A 17,537-nucleotide genomic window follows, 5' to 3' on the forward strand; every position below is an offset into this window, starting at 1 on the left:
AGTTGACAGTTTCATTCCTTCTAGTTTATTGCTATGCTAATGGTTGGTAAAAGAGCTGTATCATCACTACACTGCAGTTCAGTTGTCCTTGAACATACAGCTCAATACACTACACTATGTCTCAGTACACACATTGGTTTCAAGAGTTGCTTAGTAACCACTAATGGCCATTGCTATTTACACATGTACTAGTATGTATGTATGTATGTATGTATGTATGTATGTATGTATGTATGTATGTATGTATGTATGTATGTATAGTATAACAACACTTGTCTTGACAACACAATTAAAATTACAGGTTTCAACTTGCAACACAAATAAACATTGTCAAAAATATGATAATAATTTTTCATAAAGATACATTAAAACATACAAAATGTAAGAATGTCTGCTCCAATATGGAGCAGTTACAAAGGGTAGTGCTTACAGTACAGAAAAATAAACTATGGCATCATGAACAGTTGTATCGCAGGTGTATTCACTTAGATATTGTGTTCACGCACAGCTCCCTTGAAAAAGAGGCCTTGTTCTCAATGGGACTCCCTGATAAAATAAAAGGTTAAATAAAGATAACTTATTTTACAAGGAGTCTGTCTGTGGAATCTTCCATAATGAGAATCTTCAGCTGATCCTGGTTTTTCTGGATTCTGCTTCCATTGCATTGGGATGGTTTGCTGCTGCTGTGGAACGTCAGGTAGGAATACACAAGTCCCCCTGATATACTGACGAGAAGAGAAAACTATAGAGTTGGACATTGGCAAAAACTAAAACAGAATGGCATAGCAACAGCTTTTTTGTGCTAATGTGTAATTAATACATTCTCACCAAATATTCAACCCCAGGAAGTTTGTCCATGAAAACAGGTAATCTCCACCTAAAAACATACCGATGTAGGCCACAGCAACATTCTGAGGAAAGCAATTGATATTGATACACTATATAGTTGACTTGACATGATATTCATGGGTATGTGGACTCATGAGGGGCGGCAGAGTAGCCTAATGGTTAGAGCGTTGGACTAGTAACCGAAAGGTTGCAAGTTTGAATCCCGGAGCTGGCAAGGTGCAAATCTGTTATTCTGCCCCTGAACAAGGCAGTACACTGTTCCTAGGCCACCATTGAAAATAAGAATTTGTTCTTAACTGACCTGCCTAGTTAAATAAAGGTGAAATAAAAAAAATGAGAAGGAAATTATCAGAATACGATTCGCATCAGGGTTGCATTTGAAAACACATTTTTCCCCTTTTGTGCTCACTGACCCTGACCCAGCTGTGTCAATATAACCCCAAATGTTAGGAACAAACATATTGACCCACATGTTACTGGTCCAGTTATTCTTGTTACCTTAATTGCTCCCACCACTGTGGTGGTGAGTGCTGAGTTGTAGTGGCTACACAGCACTATTGAATACATCAGCACAAACCTGAAACAGAGAGAAGCACAAGATCTTCTTATTAATAAGGCCATCACCACTGGGGGTCTATTTTCTGTATTGATATATCCTGAGAATTGTTAGAGGAAGTTGTGTCAGCAACAATGGAGCCGAATGGGACCACGCCATGGCTAAGGTGGGGCGTGTCTCAGTGTTCTGCTCTGCCTCCGGTTGGTAAGGAAGGATATCCTCATTCAGTCTACACTTCATTGCTCTTACAATGTTAAACATCAACATATTAAACTGCCTAGTTTAGGTGGAACAATGCTCCTTAACAGCCATAGAGAAAGGGATATGCTTCCAGTTTCTCTTTCAGTAATGTGTACACTCACCCCATGATGCAGGACATAAGGAAGCAAGAAACAAAGGGGGTGTTCAACCAGTGTTCATATGTAATGGCCTGTCAACACAAAACCACACACACAGGCAAGGTCAGACAGACAGGGATTAGCTGATCCTAGATCTGTGCCTAAAATCAATGTATATCCTGAGAAAAAGGGAAATGTATTTACCTTGTGTAAATCCCCAGTGAATGCACTCGCCAAAAGAGTTGGAATGAAAATGATGAATGCATTGTAAAATAAGATTCCATATTTTCCAAGACTCTTAAAAAAAAATTGAAAATGAAATGTTACGTGAGTCAGTATTACACAAAACAGTTAGCTATTCAACTTCTCAACTACAAGAGGAGAGTGTTGCTGGAGTTTAAAGGTCAAATGATCAACCATGTTAGGCATACTGCACTGTTTTTTTAATCGGTGTGCGTCCTAACAAATGAATCAACGTCACTTAACCTGGCCACAATTAGGTCATTATCATGCAAATTCAGACCCTACACAATGCAACCTATAGAGCTCAGGTCAGCAATACCTCACCTCCTCACCTTTCCTCACATGGCTGGAATGTAAACATACATGATGCCTGGATTCATCCAACCTGCCTTAGAAATATGTATGCAGTCTCCTGTGTCTGTTTAAGAATATCTTAATCTGAAAACTGGAAGTATTTACCTGTAAAGAGAATCTAGTATCAGGTGCTTGGTATTTTCCAAGTATCCAGAACCATTCTTGGATTTTATGAGAAAAAATTAAATAAAACAAGTTTACGTGCTCAAACTAATGTGTTATCTCTTATTATTATTATACTAGTGTGGCAAGAATGTGTCCTACCTCAGTTCCCAGTTTCTTCTTGGTGTACACACCACTGGCAGCAGTGAAGACATCATTAAGCAGAATGAATGTGTAGCCCTCTGCATCAAAGGCCAAGTCAGAGCTATGGGAGAAAATAAAGGGAACATTTTATTCATAATGATAATGAAGACTTCCTTCAAAGTACCTTTGATGTCTTCAGAAGTAATATCAAGCAGAGAAGAGTAGCTCATTCAACAGGAATTTGTTAACAGTGTGAAAATTTGAGTTGCAACTTACCTTGCAGCCACCAATGCTCCAAAAACGATGGCCAAAACACTGTAGATCAGACGATTAGGGATTTTTTTTCTGGAGAGGATATTGAAATTCACATGTTAATACTATAAGGCTGAACTGTAAAAAAGAAGTGAGCCGTTATGATGACAATAAAATATACAGGTGTGAAAAAATGGCCACAAACTTCAATATCCTTGCTTCCATGATCATTGTCATCAATATGGTGAACTTCCTTAAGACTGTGAACATGGGTAAGCTGTAAAGGATTTTTTATAAATGCATTTGTCAGAGTCCCTATGAGTAGAGGTTGGTGTTTAAGTTGTACATACTGTAATTGAGATGATATCTGAAACTACTGCATTAAGTTTCACTCATGAATTAGACTCCATTGTACCTTAACTTCTTTGTACCCGCCAGTCCTGTTATGTGGTTTCCAACATACAGCAGAGGTAGAGGGAAGATCTGTATTGCAATAATTCATTTAATGAATGAATTCAAGATGTTATATTGATGGCAAACTGCAAAAATACATCTTGGAACATCTGACTCTTTTTGAGGCTTATTGTGATTCACCTTTTGTTGTATGCATCTGTGACGGACAGGCACAGGATTGAAACAAGAATATAACAAACTTACTTCACTTAATAAAAACACTTACTTTGATGAAAATGCTTCTGTCAAAGTCTTGAAAGTGAACTGTTTGGTTCATTTTAGCAGCATAGAGAATGATGATTGTAGTGGCCATCTGGAAAAAGGGGGAAATCAAGAGGGGGTTGGATATTTATGAGAAGATGGCAATTTTGCGTTACTGACATTGAATCAGATATTTTTTCCATCAACAATTTGGTTTGTTGGTCATGATGATATGAAGTAATCTGAGGGTAGATCTGTAGTGCAACTTCTACCTCAAGAATCCTGAATTGAGGTATATTACCTGTCCAATTCCTAGAAACATGTACGAGGGAAATCTAAGAAAGAGAAAAGAGATTTTATTGGTCAATCAAGAAAACGTTTTAATAAACGGTAACAACCCCATAACAACTGTCTGCCTGTTGGAGCTTCAAGTTCAGTGGTGCCTGGGGAAGTAGGTATACTCTAATTTTGCTAAAATATCCCAAACGGCCAACCCGGCGAAGGAATGGCACCCTATGTGAAACAATTATATGACAAATTGTGATATACACTCTTAATAACCTAAAAAGATCAGATATCCTTGCTTCCATATTGGTCTTGGTAGGCTAATAGTAGGCATATTATTGAAACAGATAAATGGAGACCTAACTGAGTCAGAAATTCACAGGTTTCAGATTTCCCCCATTCTTTTCAGGTTATTTTCAATCTGTCACACTTTTTTAATAGAAAAATAACAGAATTGGATGTTCTAAGTCCACAACAATTCTTAAATCACATCAGCAGACCACTTTTGAGGTCAAGGAAAAATCTAAGAAATGTAGATTTGAGTGTAGTTACACTTTAATTCTAGCACTGCTCGTTTGGTTAGTGGTGTTTCTGTAGCGCACATGATGGAGTTTGCTAAAGAAATGGCCACTGGATTGGTGCAAATAATCATATAATTCTGCCAGATAGGCATAAGCTACTTTGTAGCGACCGGTATACTGAACAAAAATATAAAACGCAACATGTAAAGTGTTGGTCCCATGTTTCATGGGGTGGGTATAATTTGTGGAAACTTCCAACAGGAATCTGTTGTAAAAACGTTGTAAAATAACAAGGCTGCCAACAAACAACGCATATGTATGTATAGCGGCATAATAAGACACAGGGTAAGGAGTGGGCTATTTCATTAAGTGTTTCACTCCCATCGTTTATTCCGAAAAATGTCTGTCCTCACTCTGGTAGCCTACGGACAAACATTAAGAATAAGCTACGTGGTGAGTTGATACCTATTCCGCAGCTAGTTAGCTAGGTGAATTGATCGTGCTACTTTGTGTACGTTGCTTGTTGGCAACCTTGTACTTTACGAAGTTTTTGGAACAGATTCCTGTTGGAACGTTACACAAATTATACCCACCCTGTTTTATGAGCTGAAATAAAAGATCCCGGAAATTTTCCATACGCACATAAAGCTTATTTCTCTCAAATTCTGGCAACAAATTTGTTTACATCCCTATTAGTGAGCATTTCTCCGTTACAAAAGATAATCCATCCACCTGACAGGTGTGGCATAACAAGAAGCTGATTAAACAGCATGATCATCACACAGGTGCACCTTGTTCTGGGGACAATAAAAGGACACTAAAATGGGACAATGCCACAGATGTCTCAAGTTTTGAGGGAGCGTGCAATTGGCATGCTGACTGCAGGAATGTCCACCGGAGCTGTTGCCAGAGAATTGAATGTTCTACAACAGTCTCCAACGTCATTTTAGAGAACTTGGCAGTACGTCCAGCCGGCATCCAACCACAGACCACGTGTAACCACACCAACCCAAGACCTGCATATCCTGCTGGAGACTGAGACCAACCACCAAGACAGCTGATGAAACAGAGTTTGTACAACCAAAGAATTTCTGCACAAACTATCAAAACCCGTCTCAGGGAAGCTGTATGCTCGTTGTTCTCACCAGGGTATTTCCCTGACTGCAGTTCGGCGTCGTAACCAACTGCAGTGAGTAAATGCTCACTTTCGATGGCCACTGGCACGCTGGAGAAGTGTGCTCTTCACGGATGAATCCTGGTTTCAACTGTACCGGGCAGATGGTAAACGTAGTGTGGGCGCGCGGTTTGCTGATGTCAACGTAGTGAATACAGTGCCCCATGGTGGCGATAGGGTTATGGTATGGGCAGGCATAAGCTACAGACAACGGACACAATTGAATTTTATCGATGGCAATTTGAATACACAGCGATACTGTGATGAGATCCGGAGGCCCATTGTTGTGCCATTCATCCACTGCCATCACCTCATGTTTCAGCATGATAATGCACTGCCTCATGTCGCAAGGATTTGTACACAATTCCTGGAAGCTGAAAATGTCCCAGTTCTTCCATGGCCTGCATACTCACCAGACATGTCACCCATTGAGCATGTTTGGGATGCTCTGGATCGACGTGTACGACAGTGTGTTCCAGTTCCCGCCAATGTCTAGCAACTTCGCACAGCTATTAAATAGGAGTGGGACAACATTCCACAGGCCACAATCAACAGCCTGATCAACTCTATGTGAAAGAGATGTGTAATCAACAGCCTGATCAACTCTATGTGAAGGAGATGTGTAATCAACAGCCTGATGATCAACTCTATGTGAAGGAGATGTGCAATCAACAGCCTGATGATCAACTCTATGTGAAGGAGATGTGCAATCAACAGCCTGATGATCAACTCTATGTGAAGGAGATGTGTAATCAACAGCCTGATGATCAACTCTATGTGAAGGAGATGTGCAATCAACAGCCTGATGAACAACTCTATGTGAAGGAGATGTGCAATCAACAGCCTGATCAATGTCTCGCTGCATGAGGCTAATGGTCAAACCAGAAACTTTCTAGGTTTCTGATCCACTACACTACCCTTTTTAAAGGTATCTGTGACCAACAGATGCATATCTGTATTCCCAGTCATGTGAAATCTATAGATCAGGGCCTAATACATTTATTTCAACTGACTGATTTCCTTTTATGAACTGTAATGCAGTAAAATAGTAGAAACTGTTGCGTTTATATTTTTGAACAGTGTAGTAAACATTTAATTGAGAAGGTTTTTGGGAAAGCCTTCCCATCTACCAGAAGATGGTTAGGCCTATCATTAACATTGCTATATTTTTCATGTTTCTCTGGATGTTTTACTTCATATGAGTCATGTCTTACCTTGCTTCAAAGTAGCCTATAGCCAAAAATCCCACCTTAGAAACGTGGAGGCAATTATTTTATAGACTTCCTCATGTGCTCTACTGTTTTATTAGTTTTCCAATTTATTTCATTGTCTAGCAGGCAAAGGCATTATCTTAGTCATATTACCAACCCATGATAGCTGTTGCTATCATGGGTTGGTAATGATACTGTCCACGAAAGCGCCGGTATGTGCGGTACGCTTTTAAGAACGGTGTTTTCCAGCCAATTGCATTTTGGAACATTTGCAAGTAGGCCTACCGCTGTGTGCACATTGGAGCACTTAAAATGTTAAGAAATAATAGTTGATCAACAATTTAAGCTAAACATTCTTATCTGTTCCTTCGGCCACATTAATTGATACGGTGTATACCTCCACTACACTACTTTGATACGCATGGTGAGGATTAAGACGTGGAGTATAGGCAATGCCAACAAAAAAAGTGGGTATACCGTGTATACCCAACCACTGCTCCAGTTGCTATGCTCATGCCGCGTTAACAACCCCTGGGTACTAGGAAATATCCGAGTTAACACTACATGCGTTCAAGACCACTGGGAACTAGGAAAAAACATGGTCCGAATGGGAAAAAAAGATTTGAAAGGTCATCCAACTCGAAATTCCAAGTCGGGAACTCGGGCCTCTTTCTAGAGTTCCGACCTTCCGACCTAAAGATCACTTACGTCATGATTTACCCTCGATTTTTTTCGAGTTCCCAGTTGTCTTGAAAGCACCACTTGCAAAGGATTTCTAGCGAGTAACCACTGTACTGCAGTGACGAAACGATCTTACCTGTAGTTTGTGAGAATCGTTTTGTTAACAACAATGATCAAGAACGAACTGACGGCGTAGAACGCAGCAGAGAGAAACTTCAACAGTCCGGAATGTTCGGCTTCTGGCAAGTTAGCTGAGGTAGACATTACTTCAAGAATAGTTGTAATCGTCAACATGTGAAATGATCTCTGCTGCTTTCACTTTGGCTTTGTGACGATCGTGTGGAGGAGGTGTTATTAGACTGGGCGGGGATTGTTCAAACAGGCAGCGATATTTTTTTACATTTGTTTTAGTTTTATTGTCACATACACCGGATAGTTGCAGTGAAAAAGTGTTATGAAGGAAATGTGTACAATTACATAATTATGGAAGGTGATAAGCAATAGGCCTATCTTTACTTTTACTTTTTGCATAGAAGAAGGGAGGAGAAATACATCTAGTACCAAATAGACGTAATGTCATTTTGCTGAATCATATGGGCTGCTGCATGATTATTCACAATTAATTGCCAGTGATGGTCAACTTCTAGGCTATAATATAGACCTAATCTTTTGTTTGTACAATGACATGGAATTTGAATTGCTCCTGTAAATCGCTCTGCTAAATTACCAAAATGTAAGTCCATTAGAGGACACCATTGTGGAATTTGTTTTTACTATTTTTCAGCCAGTGCAAACTTTGCACCTTTCTTTTAGATCAAACTTGATCTGGTCCCAGGCTAGATCAACCTGTCTATTTAGCTGTGTATCTGTGTATATGTTTGTTTGTCTGTCTTGAGTCCACACAGGTCACATTCTCCTGGCTGGAAGTCACTGCTCTTGGAGCCAAATGGAAATGTAGTGAATGTAACTGGATAATACAATTAGACCAGTTCCTCATATGCATACTTGGCTGCTTTTATGACAAAATCTAGAAACGTTTCACTGAGTCCATTTTATTCTACACAGGTTTGTAGGCAGGCGATAAGAGAGCTGAGCTGAAGCTCTGTTTTACTCTGCTCAGTGGCTCTTCTCTCCCTCTGTTTCCTCCTTCTTCACTTAATCCTTCTCCGCTTCCTCTGTCTCTGCTTCCTCTGTCTCTGCTTCCTCTGTCTCTGCTTCCTCTGTCTCCGCTTCTTCTTTCTCCTCTTCCTCCCTCTCCGCTTCTTTCTCTTTCTCCACTTCCTCCTTCTCCAGCCTCACAGACTTCAGCACATCTCTCTCCTTGGAAGACAGGATGTAATACCAAGTAGGCATCACATAGTCTATATAGTGGCTTCCTCTCCTATCCTTCTAGACTGATGTGAAACATGTACATTTTAGTCAGTAAGCAAACACTCTTATCCAAAGCAATGCATTCATTTTAAGATGGATACAAAAGTATGTGGGCACCTGCTCGTCGAATATCTTATTCCAAAATCATGGGCATTATGGAGTTGGTCCCCCCTTTGCTGCTATAAGTCTCCATTCTTCTGGGAAGGCTTTCCATTAGATAATGGAACATTGCTGTGGGGATTTTCTTCCATTCACCCACAAGAGCATTACTGAGTTCGGGTACTGATGTTGGGTGATTAGGCCTGGCTCGCAGTCAGCATTCCAATTCATCTCAAAGGTGTTCGATGGGGTTGAGGTTAGGTCTCTGTGCAGTCAAGTCAAGTTCTTCCACACCGATCTCGACAAACTATTTCTGTGTGGACCTCACTTTGTGCACAGGGGCATTTTCATCCTGAAACAGGAAAGGGCCTTCCCATAAACTGTTGCCACAAAATTGGAAGCACAGAATTCTCTAGAATGTCATTCTATAATGTAGCGTTAAGATTTTCCTTCACTGGAACTAAGGGGCCTAGCCCAAACCATGAAAAACAGTCCTAGACTATTATTCCTCCTCCACCAAACTTTACAGTTGGCAATATGCATTTGGGCAGGTAGCGTTCTCCTGGCATCTGCCAAACCCAGATTTGTCCGTTGGACTGCCAGATGGTGAATAGGGATTCATCACTCCAGAGAATGCATTTCCACTGCTCCAGAGTCCAATGGCGAGCTTTACACCACTTCAGCCAATGCTTGGCATTGCGCATGGTGATCTTAGGATAATTTTAAAAAGTGTAATAAATCCATGTAATATAGCCTACACCATCACAATAAATCCATTATTTATTTTAGATAGGTCGAAAGAAACACGATATGAAAAAAATGTAGTCTATTTCAGAAGAACAGAATAGCATACTCTGCTTTGTCCTTATGTTAGGCCCTGATCTGGCTATTCCATATGGCTGTGGGCTACACTAGTTCATTTAGCAGACAATATTTGCTTTGAATTCCGGCATTATTTTATATTATTTTATAGTATGAAGAATACAATTGAACTAGGATATTTTCTCCAAACGATTTGAGGGAGTGCGCACTTGCGGCTATTTTGTGTTGAGCGGTTAACAAAGAAATAGATACTCCTATATGCTTAATTTAGAGTTATTTATGTAACTTTAGTTGTGATACAAATTTTGGGCTATATGTTTTGATTTTAATACATTCTAAGGCTGCATGATGCGACTCTAATGATGATTTGAAAAAAGTTGCATGAAAAGCATGAGCACTGCTTTGTTTTTTTGCGCAGGCTGTACACACTTCATCATTCTCTCTTTCTCACAGGCTACAAGGGAAGACAGACACATCGGGGACGCAACTGTGTGCGTCCTTGTCCAATTCCAAGGGGTATATTGAAGATGTTGGAAGAACTGTCCACATTTACTTTTTGTCAGCCAACAAGATGAGTAGGCCTAACGAACAGCAAAAGCACTAGCCTATGTCAATCTACTATCACCCAAAGTACAAAAGTTCATCTATTCTGTGCGAGAAATAATTATTCCAAACATAGTTGTGGGAAAGTTGTGGGGTGCGATAGAGCCTAAATTAATACAACCACTAGCATCAAAAAAACGGTTTTATGCAATCAGCCTGTCGTAACAGATGAGAACGTTTAGCTTAAAATGTTGATAAACTATTAGGCTATTTCTTCACATTATGAGCTCAGCAATGCGCACACGGCAGTAGGCTATAAGCGCGAATGTCCCATTAGCACCATTCTCAAAAGTGACCACAAATGCAATTATGCATGTAATGCTTTTAATATAAAGGTGCATTTTTATGGTGAAAATGATCTTCCCCACACTTGACACTCGGGCGCAGGCCCTACACCCATTGTAAAGTGGATTAATGTGGTTCCTTTTAAAAGTTATTTGGCCACTTTAGTTGCGATATAAACCTTATCAAAGCATATAGGCCTATGGGCTAGGCTACATGGGGTGTGCTGCTATGATTAGAAACATTTGCAAAAAAAACCTGCGCTGTTTGCCTTAAGCTGGGCATCATTCACAAGTGATAATATAACATTCACAAGAGATAGGGTAATATTGTCACCCATCACACTATTCTTGATTTACTCTTGCCTTTACAAGGTAATATAATATACTAAATAATATATGTGTGAAATTTGTTTTGATTTAAATTAGACCATTATCATGCGCACGTGCTCTCACCACTGGTGTCCCCCAGGGCTCTGTTCTTGGCCCACTCCTATTCTCGCTATACACCAAGTCACTTGGCTCTGTCATATCCTCACATGGTCTCTCATATCATTGCTATGCAGATGACACACAATTAATCTTCTCCTTTCCCCCTTCTGACAACCAGGTGGCGAATCGCATCTCTGCATGTCTGGCAGACATATCAGTGTGGATGACGGATCACCACCTCAAGCTGAACCTCGGCAAGACGGAGCTACTCTTCCTCCCGGGGAAGGACTGCCCGCTCCATGATCTCGCCATCACGGTTGACAACTCCCTTGTGTCCTCCTCCCAGAGTGCTAAGAGCCTTGGCGTGACCCTGGACAACACCCTGTCGTTCTCCACCAACATCAAGGCGGTGACCCGATCCTGTAGGTTCATGCTCTACAACATTCGCAGAGTACGACCCTGCCTCACACAGGAAGCGGCGCAGGTCCTAATCCAGGCACTTGTCATCTCCCGTCTGGATTACTGCAACTCGCTGTTGGCTGGGCTCCCTGCCTGTGCCATTAAACCCCTACAACTCATCCAGAACGCCGCAGCCCGTCTGGTGTTCAACCTTCCCAAGTTCTCTCACGTCACCCCGCTCCTCCGCTCTCTCCACTGGCTTCCAGTTGAAGCTCGCATCCGCTACAAGACCATAGTGATTGCCTACGGAGCTGTGAAGGGAACGGCACCTCCATACCTTCAGGCTCTGATCAGGCCCTACACCCAAACAAGGGCACTGCGTTCATCCACCTCTGGCCTGCTGGCCCCCCTACCTCTGAGGAAGCACAGTTCCCGCTCAGCCCAGTCAAAACTGTTCGCTGCTCTGACACCCCAATGGTGGAACAAGCTCCCTCACGGCGCCAGGACAGCGGAGTCAATCACCACCTTCCGGAGACACCTGAAACCCCACCTCTTTAAGCAATACCTAGGATAGGATAAAGCAATCCTTCTAACCCCCCCCTAAAGGATTTAGATGCACTATTGTAAAGTGGTTGTTCCACTGGATATCATAAGGTGAATGCACCAATTTGTAAGTCACTCTGGATAAGAGCGTCTGCTAAATGACTTAAATGTAAATGTAAATGTAAATGTAATGCTAGATACGGAACATTATTAAAGTGGCTAGTGATCCATTTCTAAAAGTGTCCAGTGATTCCTAATCTATGTCTATAGGGAGTGATGGCTGTTTAGCAGTCTGATGGCCTTGAGATAGAAGCTGTTTTTCAGTCTCTCGGTCCCAGCTTTGATGCACCTGTACTGATCTTGCCTTCTGGATGATAGCGGGGGGAACAGGCAGTGGCTCGGATGGTTGATGTCCTTAATTATCTTTTTGGCCTTCCTATGGCATCGGGTGCTGTAGGTGTCCAGGAGGACGGGAAGTTTGTGGGCGGTGCAGTTGCCGTACCAGGCGGTGATACAACCCGACAGGATGCTCTCAATTGTTCATCTGTAAAAGTTTGAGTGTTTTAGGTGTTAAGCCAAATTTCGTCATTGGAGAGGCGCTGTTGCGCCTTCTTCACCACACTGTCTGTGTGGGTGGACCATTTCAGTTTGTCCGTGATGTGTATGCCAAGGAACTTGTAGCTTTCCACCTTCTCCACTGCGGTCCCATCGATGTAGATAGGGGGGTGCTCCCTTTGCTGTTTCCTGAAGTCCACGATCATCTCCTTAGTTTTGTTGACGTTGAGTGAGAGGTTATTTTCCTGGCACCACACTCCCAGAGCCCTCACCTCCTCCCTGTAGGCTGTCTCATCGTTGTTGGTAATTAAGCTGTTGTGTCATCTGCAAACTTGATGATTGAGTTGGAGGCGTGCTTGGCCACGCAGTCATGGGTGAACAGGGAGTACAGGAGGGGGCTGAGCACACACCCTTGTGGGGCCCCAGTGTTGAGGATCATCGAAGAGGTGTTGTTTCCTACCTTCATCACCTGGGGGTGACCCGTCAGGAAGTCCAGGACCCAGTTGCACAGGGCGGGGTTCAGACCCAGGGCCTCGAGCTTGATGATGAGCTTGGAGGGTACTATGGTGTTGAATGCTGAGCTATAGTCAATGAACAGCATTCTTACATAGGTATGCCTCTTGTCCAGATGGGACAGGGTAGTGTGTAGCGTGGTGGCGATTGCATCGTCTGTGGATCTATTGGGGTGGTAAGCAAATTGAAGTGGGTCTAGGGTGGCAGGTAAGGTGGAGATAATATGATCCTTGACTAGTCTCTCAAAGCACTTCATGATGACAGAGGTGAGTGCTACTGGGCGATAGTCATTTAGTTCAATTACCTTTGCTTTCTTAAGTACACTGACAATGGTGGCCATCTTGAAGCATGTGGGGACAACAGACTGGGATAAAGAGATTGAATATATCTGTGACCACACCAGCCAGCTGGTCTGCGCATGCTCTGAGGACGTGGCTAGGGATACCATCTGGACCGGCAGCCTTGTGAAGCTTAACACGCTTAAATGTCTTACTCACGTCGGCCACGGAGAAGGAGAGCCCACAGTCCTTGATAGCGGGCTGCGTCGGTTGCACTGTATTATCCTCAAAGCGAGCGAAGAAGGTGTTCAGCCTGTTCGGAAGCAAGACGTCGGTGTCCGCAATGTGGCTGGTTTTCCTTTTATAATCTATGATTGTTTGTAGACCCTGCCACATACGTCTCGTGTTTGAGCCTTTGAACTGGGACTCAACTTTGTCCCTATACCGACGCTTAGCCTGCTTGATTGCTTTGTGGAGGGAATAACTACACTGTTTGTATTCTTCCATATTCCCAGTCTTCTTGCTCTGGTTAAATGCGGTGGTTCGCGCGAATGCTCCCACCTATCCACGGTTTCTGGTTGGGGTAGGTTTTAATAGTCACAGTGGATACAACATCTCCTATGCACTTCCTGATAAACTCATTCACCGTATCGGTATATGTGTCAATATTATTTTCTGAAGCTACTCTGAACATATCCCAGTCTGTGTGATCAAAACAACCTGGATTCCAATTGGTCAGACCAGCGTTGAATAGTCCTCACCACGGGTGCTTCCTGTTTGAGAGTCTGCCTATAGGAGGGGAGGAACAAGATGGAATCGTGGTCCGATTTGCTAAATGGAGGGCGGGGGAGGGCCTTATGCATTCTGAAAGGTAGTATAGCAATGGTCAAGGGTTTTAGCATCGCGAGTATAACAATCAATATGTTGATAGAATTTCGGGAGCCTTTTCATCAAATTTTCTTTGTTAAAATCCCCAGCTACAATAAATGCAGCCTCAGGATATGTGGTTTCCAGTTTGCATAAAGTCCAGTGAAGTTCTTTGAGGCCCGTCGTGGTATCCGCTTGGGGGGGATATAGACTGTCTTCTGTTTCTTCGAGGCGGTCTTCTGTTTCGGTAGGTAGTACGGTCGGCATTTGATTGTGAGATATCTAGGTCGGGTGAACAGAAGGACTTGAGTTCCTGTATGTTATCACAGTTACACCATAAGTCGTTAATAATAAAACATATACCTCCACACTTCTGCTTCCCGGAGAGATGTTTGTTCCTGTCGGCGCGAAGTACTTAGAACTCAACTGGCTTTACTGAGTCAGACAGTATATCTCGAGAGAGCCATGTTTCCATGAAGCAGAGTATGTTACAATCCCTGGTGTCTCTCTGAAAAGCAACTCTTGCCTTGAGCACATCAATTTTATTATCCAGAGATTGGACATTAGCGAGTAAAATAACCAGGAGCGGTGGGTGGTGTGCACGTTTCCTAAGTCGGACCAGAAGACCGCCTCGAGTACCTCTTCTCCGCCGGCGTTGTTTTGGGTCAGCCTCTGGAATAAGTTAAATTGCTTTGGGGAGAGCAAACAAAGGATCTGCTCTAGGGAAGTCGTAATTCTAGTCGTAATACTGGAAGTTCTGGTGAGTTACCGCCGCTCTAATATCCAATAGTTCTTCCCGGCTGTATGTAATGACACAAAACAATTCCTGAGCTAATAACGTAAAGAATAGTACATAAACAAACCAAATACTGCAGAGTTGCTTAAGAGCCTGTCACGATGCTGCCATCTCCGTCGGCGCCATCATACCACTTCTCTACTCCGATTTCAGAGCACTCTCGTCTGATTGTGCCAGAGCGCAGAATAACTGATGAATTTACGAACGCTCAACACCTGTTGAATATGACCAGCGTCAGTAACCGTTGGCAAAAAATAAATAAGCAGAACAGTTACAGTCACCAGCACTCAGCTAGGGCGAGTAAATTGGTCAGAGTGAGGTGTTCTCTCATTTGTGTCTGGAAGTAGCTAGCAAGTTACCCAACGTTAGCCAGTTAGCTTGGGTGCTTGACTGCCCTTGTGAGGTCAGAACGCTCGGATTTACCCTACTCCTCGTCCAGTGTCCAGTGTGCGCTCTGAACACTCCTAGAGCGAAACACTCTGAATTTAGGGACTAACAATCTGACAACGCTCTTAGTTCACTAATGACCAGAGCGCTCTGTGGCACTCCAGAGTGAATTTACGAACTCACCCAGTATTCCACGTCCACCCATGTCTGAGGATGTCGGGAGATGACTTTGAAACCGGTCACTAGGGGCAACAGTGAGCACTGTTACCTTCAAGTAGGTTCCTGTAAGCATCTGCCTCCGATTCCAAAGGTTGTAGCCTAAGTTTGAATCCAGCGCTGGAAAGTTGTTTTTGAGATTTTTGTTTTAAAACCTATCGCAAACCTTAACCCTATCTTAACCATTCGGAGTTAATGCCTAACCTTAAGATTTCGGAGTTAATGCCTAAACGTAACCTTAAACACTTCAAAATGTGATATTTGCAACAACTTAAAAATGTGATGTTGGCAACAACTTAAAAATGTGTATGAATGTCTAATTCTGAAGTGAGACTGTGAGAGCTAGTTGCTCGAACTACTATTGACTTGCATATGTTCCACGCCTTCTCACTCTCGCTCACCACAAGGTAACTTGCTATTTTCTTATCGCAATATCACACACACACACACACACACACACACATCAGCATGTTAGAGGAGAGGGTGGGGAGGAAATAAAACACCTTTCACCTCAGTTTCTTTCAGTAAAGCAAAGTTATGTGACAGGTGTAATTACTCTTAAAAAGTACCAAAACCTGTCTTGGAACTGGGTAGAAAACACAACCGACCAGTTTTGTTGGCAGTGATTGATTAATTTCAACAATAGGGGAACAGGAGTGATTCTCAGTAAATGGTGGTTCATAATATTAATAGCTGTAATATATTGCATTGATGTAGTGAATTTAATAAGGACTACAAATAACCTACTTTCACATGGTATGGGGTAACTCACTCTATCCACCACCAATGATTGTTGAAGAGTAATCTGATCATTCTACAACACTGATTACAGTGCAAGAAAACAATGTATTTCATTTCTGGAATTCAGTGGTGTGTACAGTACCTATAACTATTGAGGCATTATGAAATATAATGTCTTGTAGAATTGAATAATTCAATATGTAGGTCTACTGTATGTATCTGTTAATACATTCTTATGTGGAAAAACAACACCTTCTTCACAGTTCATAACTTGTATCCTTTTTCTCCTTTTGTTATTTCTGTCAGTGGTTTAAGCAATTCCAAATGACCCCTGGCCATACAGCTAGAGAGCTAGGTACAATGTATAGATGTAAAACGCTTTGATAGTAGTGGTCAACAATATAGCGAAATCTCCATCAGTAGGCAAGGTGGAACAATTACCATATAGCTGATACTTATCCAATCTTGAAGAAGTGTGAAAGGCAAGTAAGTGTTGATTTGGAATCATTCAAAATGTGAGCGAGTCTCCAGAGTGAGATTGTTAGTGTTCACCCTGCCCCCTGGTGGCAAAGTGTAGTAGATGCATCAGCAGTTCCTCCATGAGTTTCTTGTGGCTCCGGAGCTGTGATCCGCAGGAGAGTGGTACGGACTCTCCCCCAAACAGTCTGGGTCTAGAACACAGCTCTCTGTCAACAACAGACATGTAATGATATGGATTAGAAATATATATAAACACATAGCCTTTATGGGTAAGCACAGAAGCACAAACACACACACAGATGAAACACACTAGACAAAAATACACATTGACACCTACCGTACCTGAGTCACAGCAGACTCCCGGTGCGGCGCAGCATCCTACTTCAGATCCACAGGGTCTCCCTCCCACCTGGCAGGGGGTGGGCAGGTAGTTATCCTCTATGCAGCGTGCCGTCTCTGGGGAGCCCAGCCCCACAGCTATATAAAAAAATACACAAAAATAGTTTTAAAAATGTCAATTTTTGTAGACAGTGTGTGTGTTTTAAGCAGTACTGGAAGCACAGATGAGCTCCCCCCAAAAAATCTACATTTCATTCCGTAATTATTGTTACCATTATTATTATTTATTAAATAGGTTATAATAAATTGCTGAGTTGTCATTGTTAACATAACACAGCATGGCCATTATAAAAACAACAATTGTAAATTGCATGAGAAAAACAAAATGTATGTTTTTCTTAATTATGAAATAACAAACAACAATTAAATATTCTCTGAATATCTTGACACT

General features: G+C 42.1%; 2 protein-coding genes across 6 annotated transcripts; one reads left to right on the top strand and one right to left on the bottom strand.

Annotated features, from left to right (window-relative positions):
- Nucleotides 1–2: 2 nt before the first annotated feature.
- slc35d2 (solute carrier family 35 member D2) lies at nucleotides 3–7,724 on the bottom strand. 5 transcript variants are annotated; one of them, XM_014161862.3, is made up of 12 exons: nucleotides 7,501–7,723; nucleotides 3,794–3,827; nucleotides 3,518–3,604; nucleotides 3,254–3,321; nucleotides 3,044–3,115; nucleotides 2,863–2,931; nucleotides 2,605–2,707; nucleotides 1,948–2,040; nucleotides 1,768–1,835; nucleotides 1,348–1,426; nucleotides 829–877; nucleotides 3–725 (listed from the first exon to the last, which is right to left on the bottom strand). In XM_014161862.3, the coding sequence occupies exons 1-11, from the start codon at nucleotides 7,656–7,658 to the stop codon at nucleotides 836–838; spliced, it is 873 nt and encodes a 290-aa protein (XP_014017337.1). In that variant the 5' UTR covers nucleotides 7,659–7,723; the 3' UTR covers nucleotides 3–725; nucleotides 829–835. The 5 variants fall into 5 exon arrangements, with proteins under 5 accessions (XP_014017337.1, XP_045559280.1, XP_014017335.1 ...); XM_045703324.2 differs by having other exon boundaries at nucleotides 3–742; nucleotides 829–911; XM_014161860.3 differs by having other exon boundaries at nucleotides 829–911; nucleotides 7,501–7,720.
- On the top strand, nucleotides 7,485–12,147 carry LOC145862411 (uncharacterized). The gene is made up of 2 exons (XM_082966419.1): nucleotides 7,485–7,620; nucleotides 10,110–12,147. Exon 2 carries the CDS (start codon nucleotides 11,196–11,198, stop codon nucleotides 11,943–11,945), a length of 750 nt encoding a protein of 249 aa, XP_082822545.1. The 5' UTR covers nucleotides 7,485–7,620; nucleotides 10,110–11,195; the 3' UTR covers nucleotides 11,946–12,147.
- Nucleotides 12,148–17,537: the final 5,390 nt, after the last annotated feature.

This window comes from Salmo salar, chromosome 20 (assembly GCF_965601325.2).
Source record: "Salmo salar chromosome 20, fSalSal1, whole genome shotgun sequence".
In the NCBI taxonomy this organism is placed as follows: domain Eukaryota; kingdom Metazoa; phylum Chordata; class Actinopteri; order Salmoniformes; family Salmonidae; genus Salmo; species Salmo salar.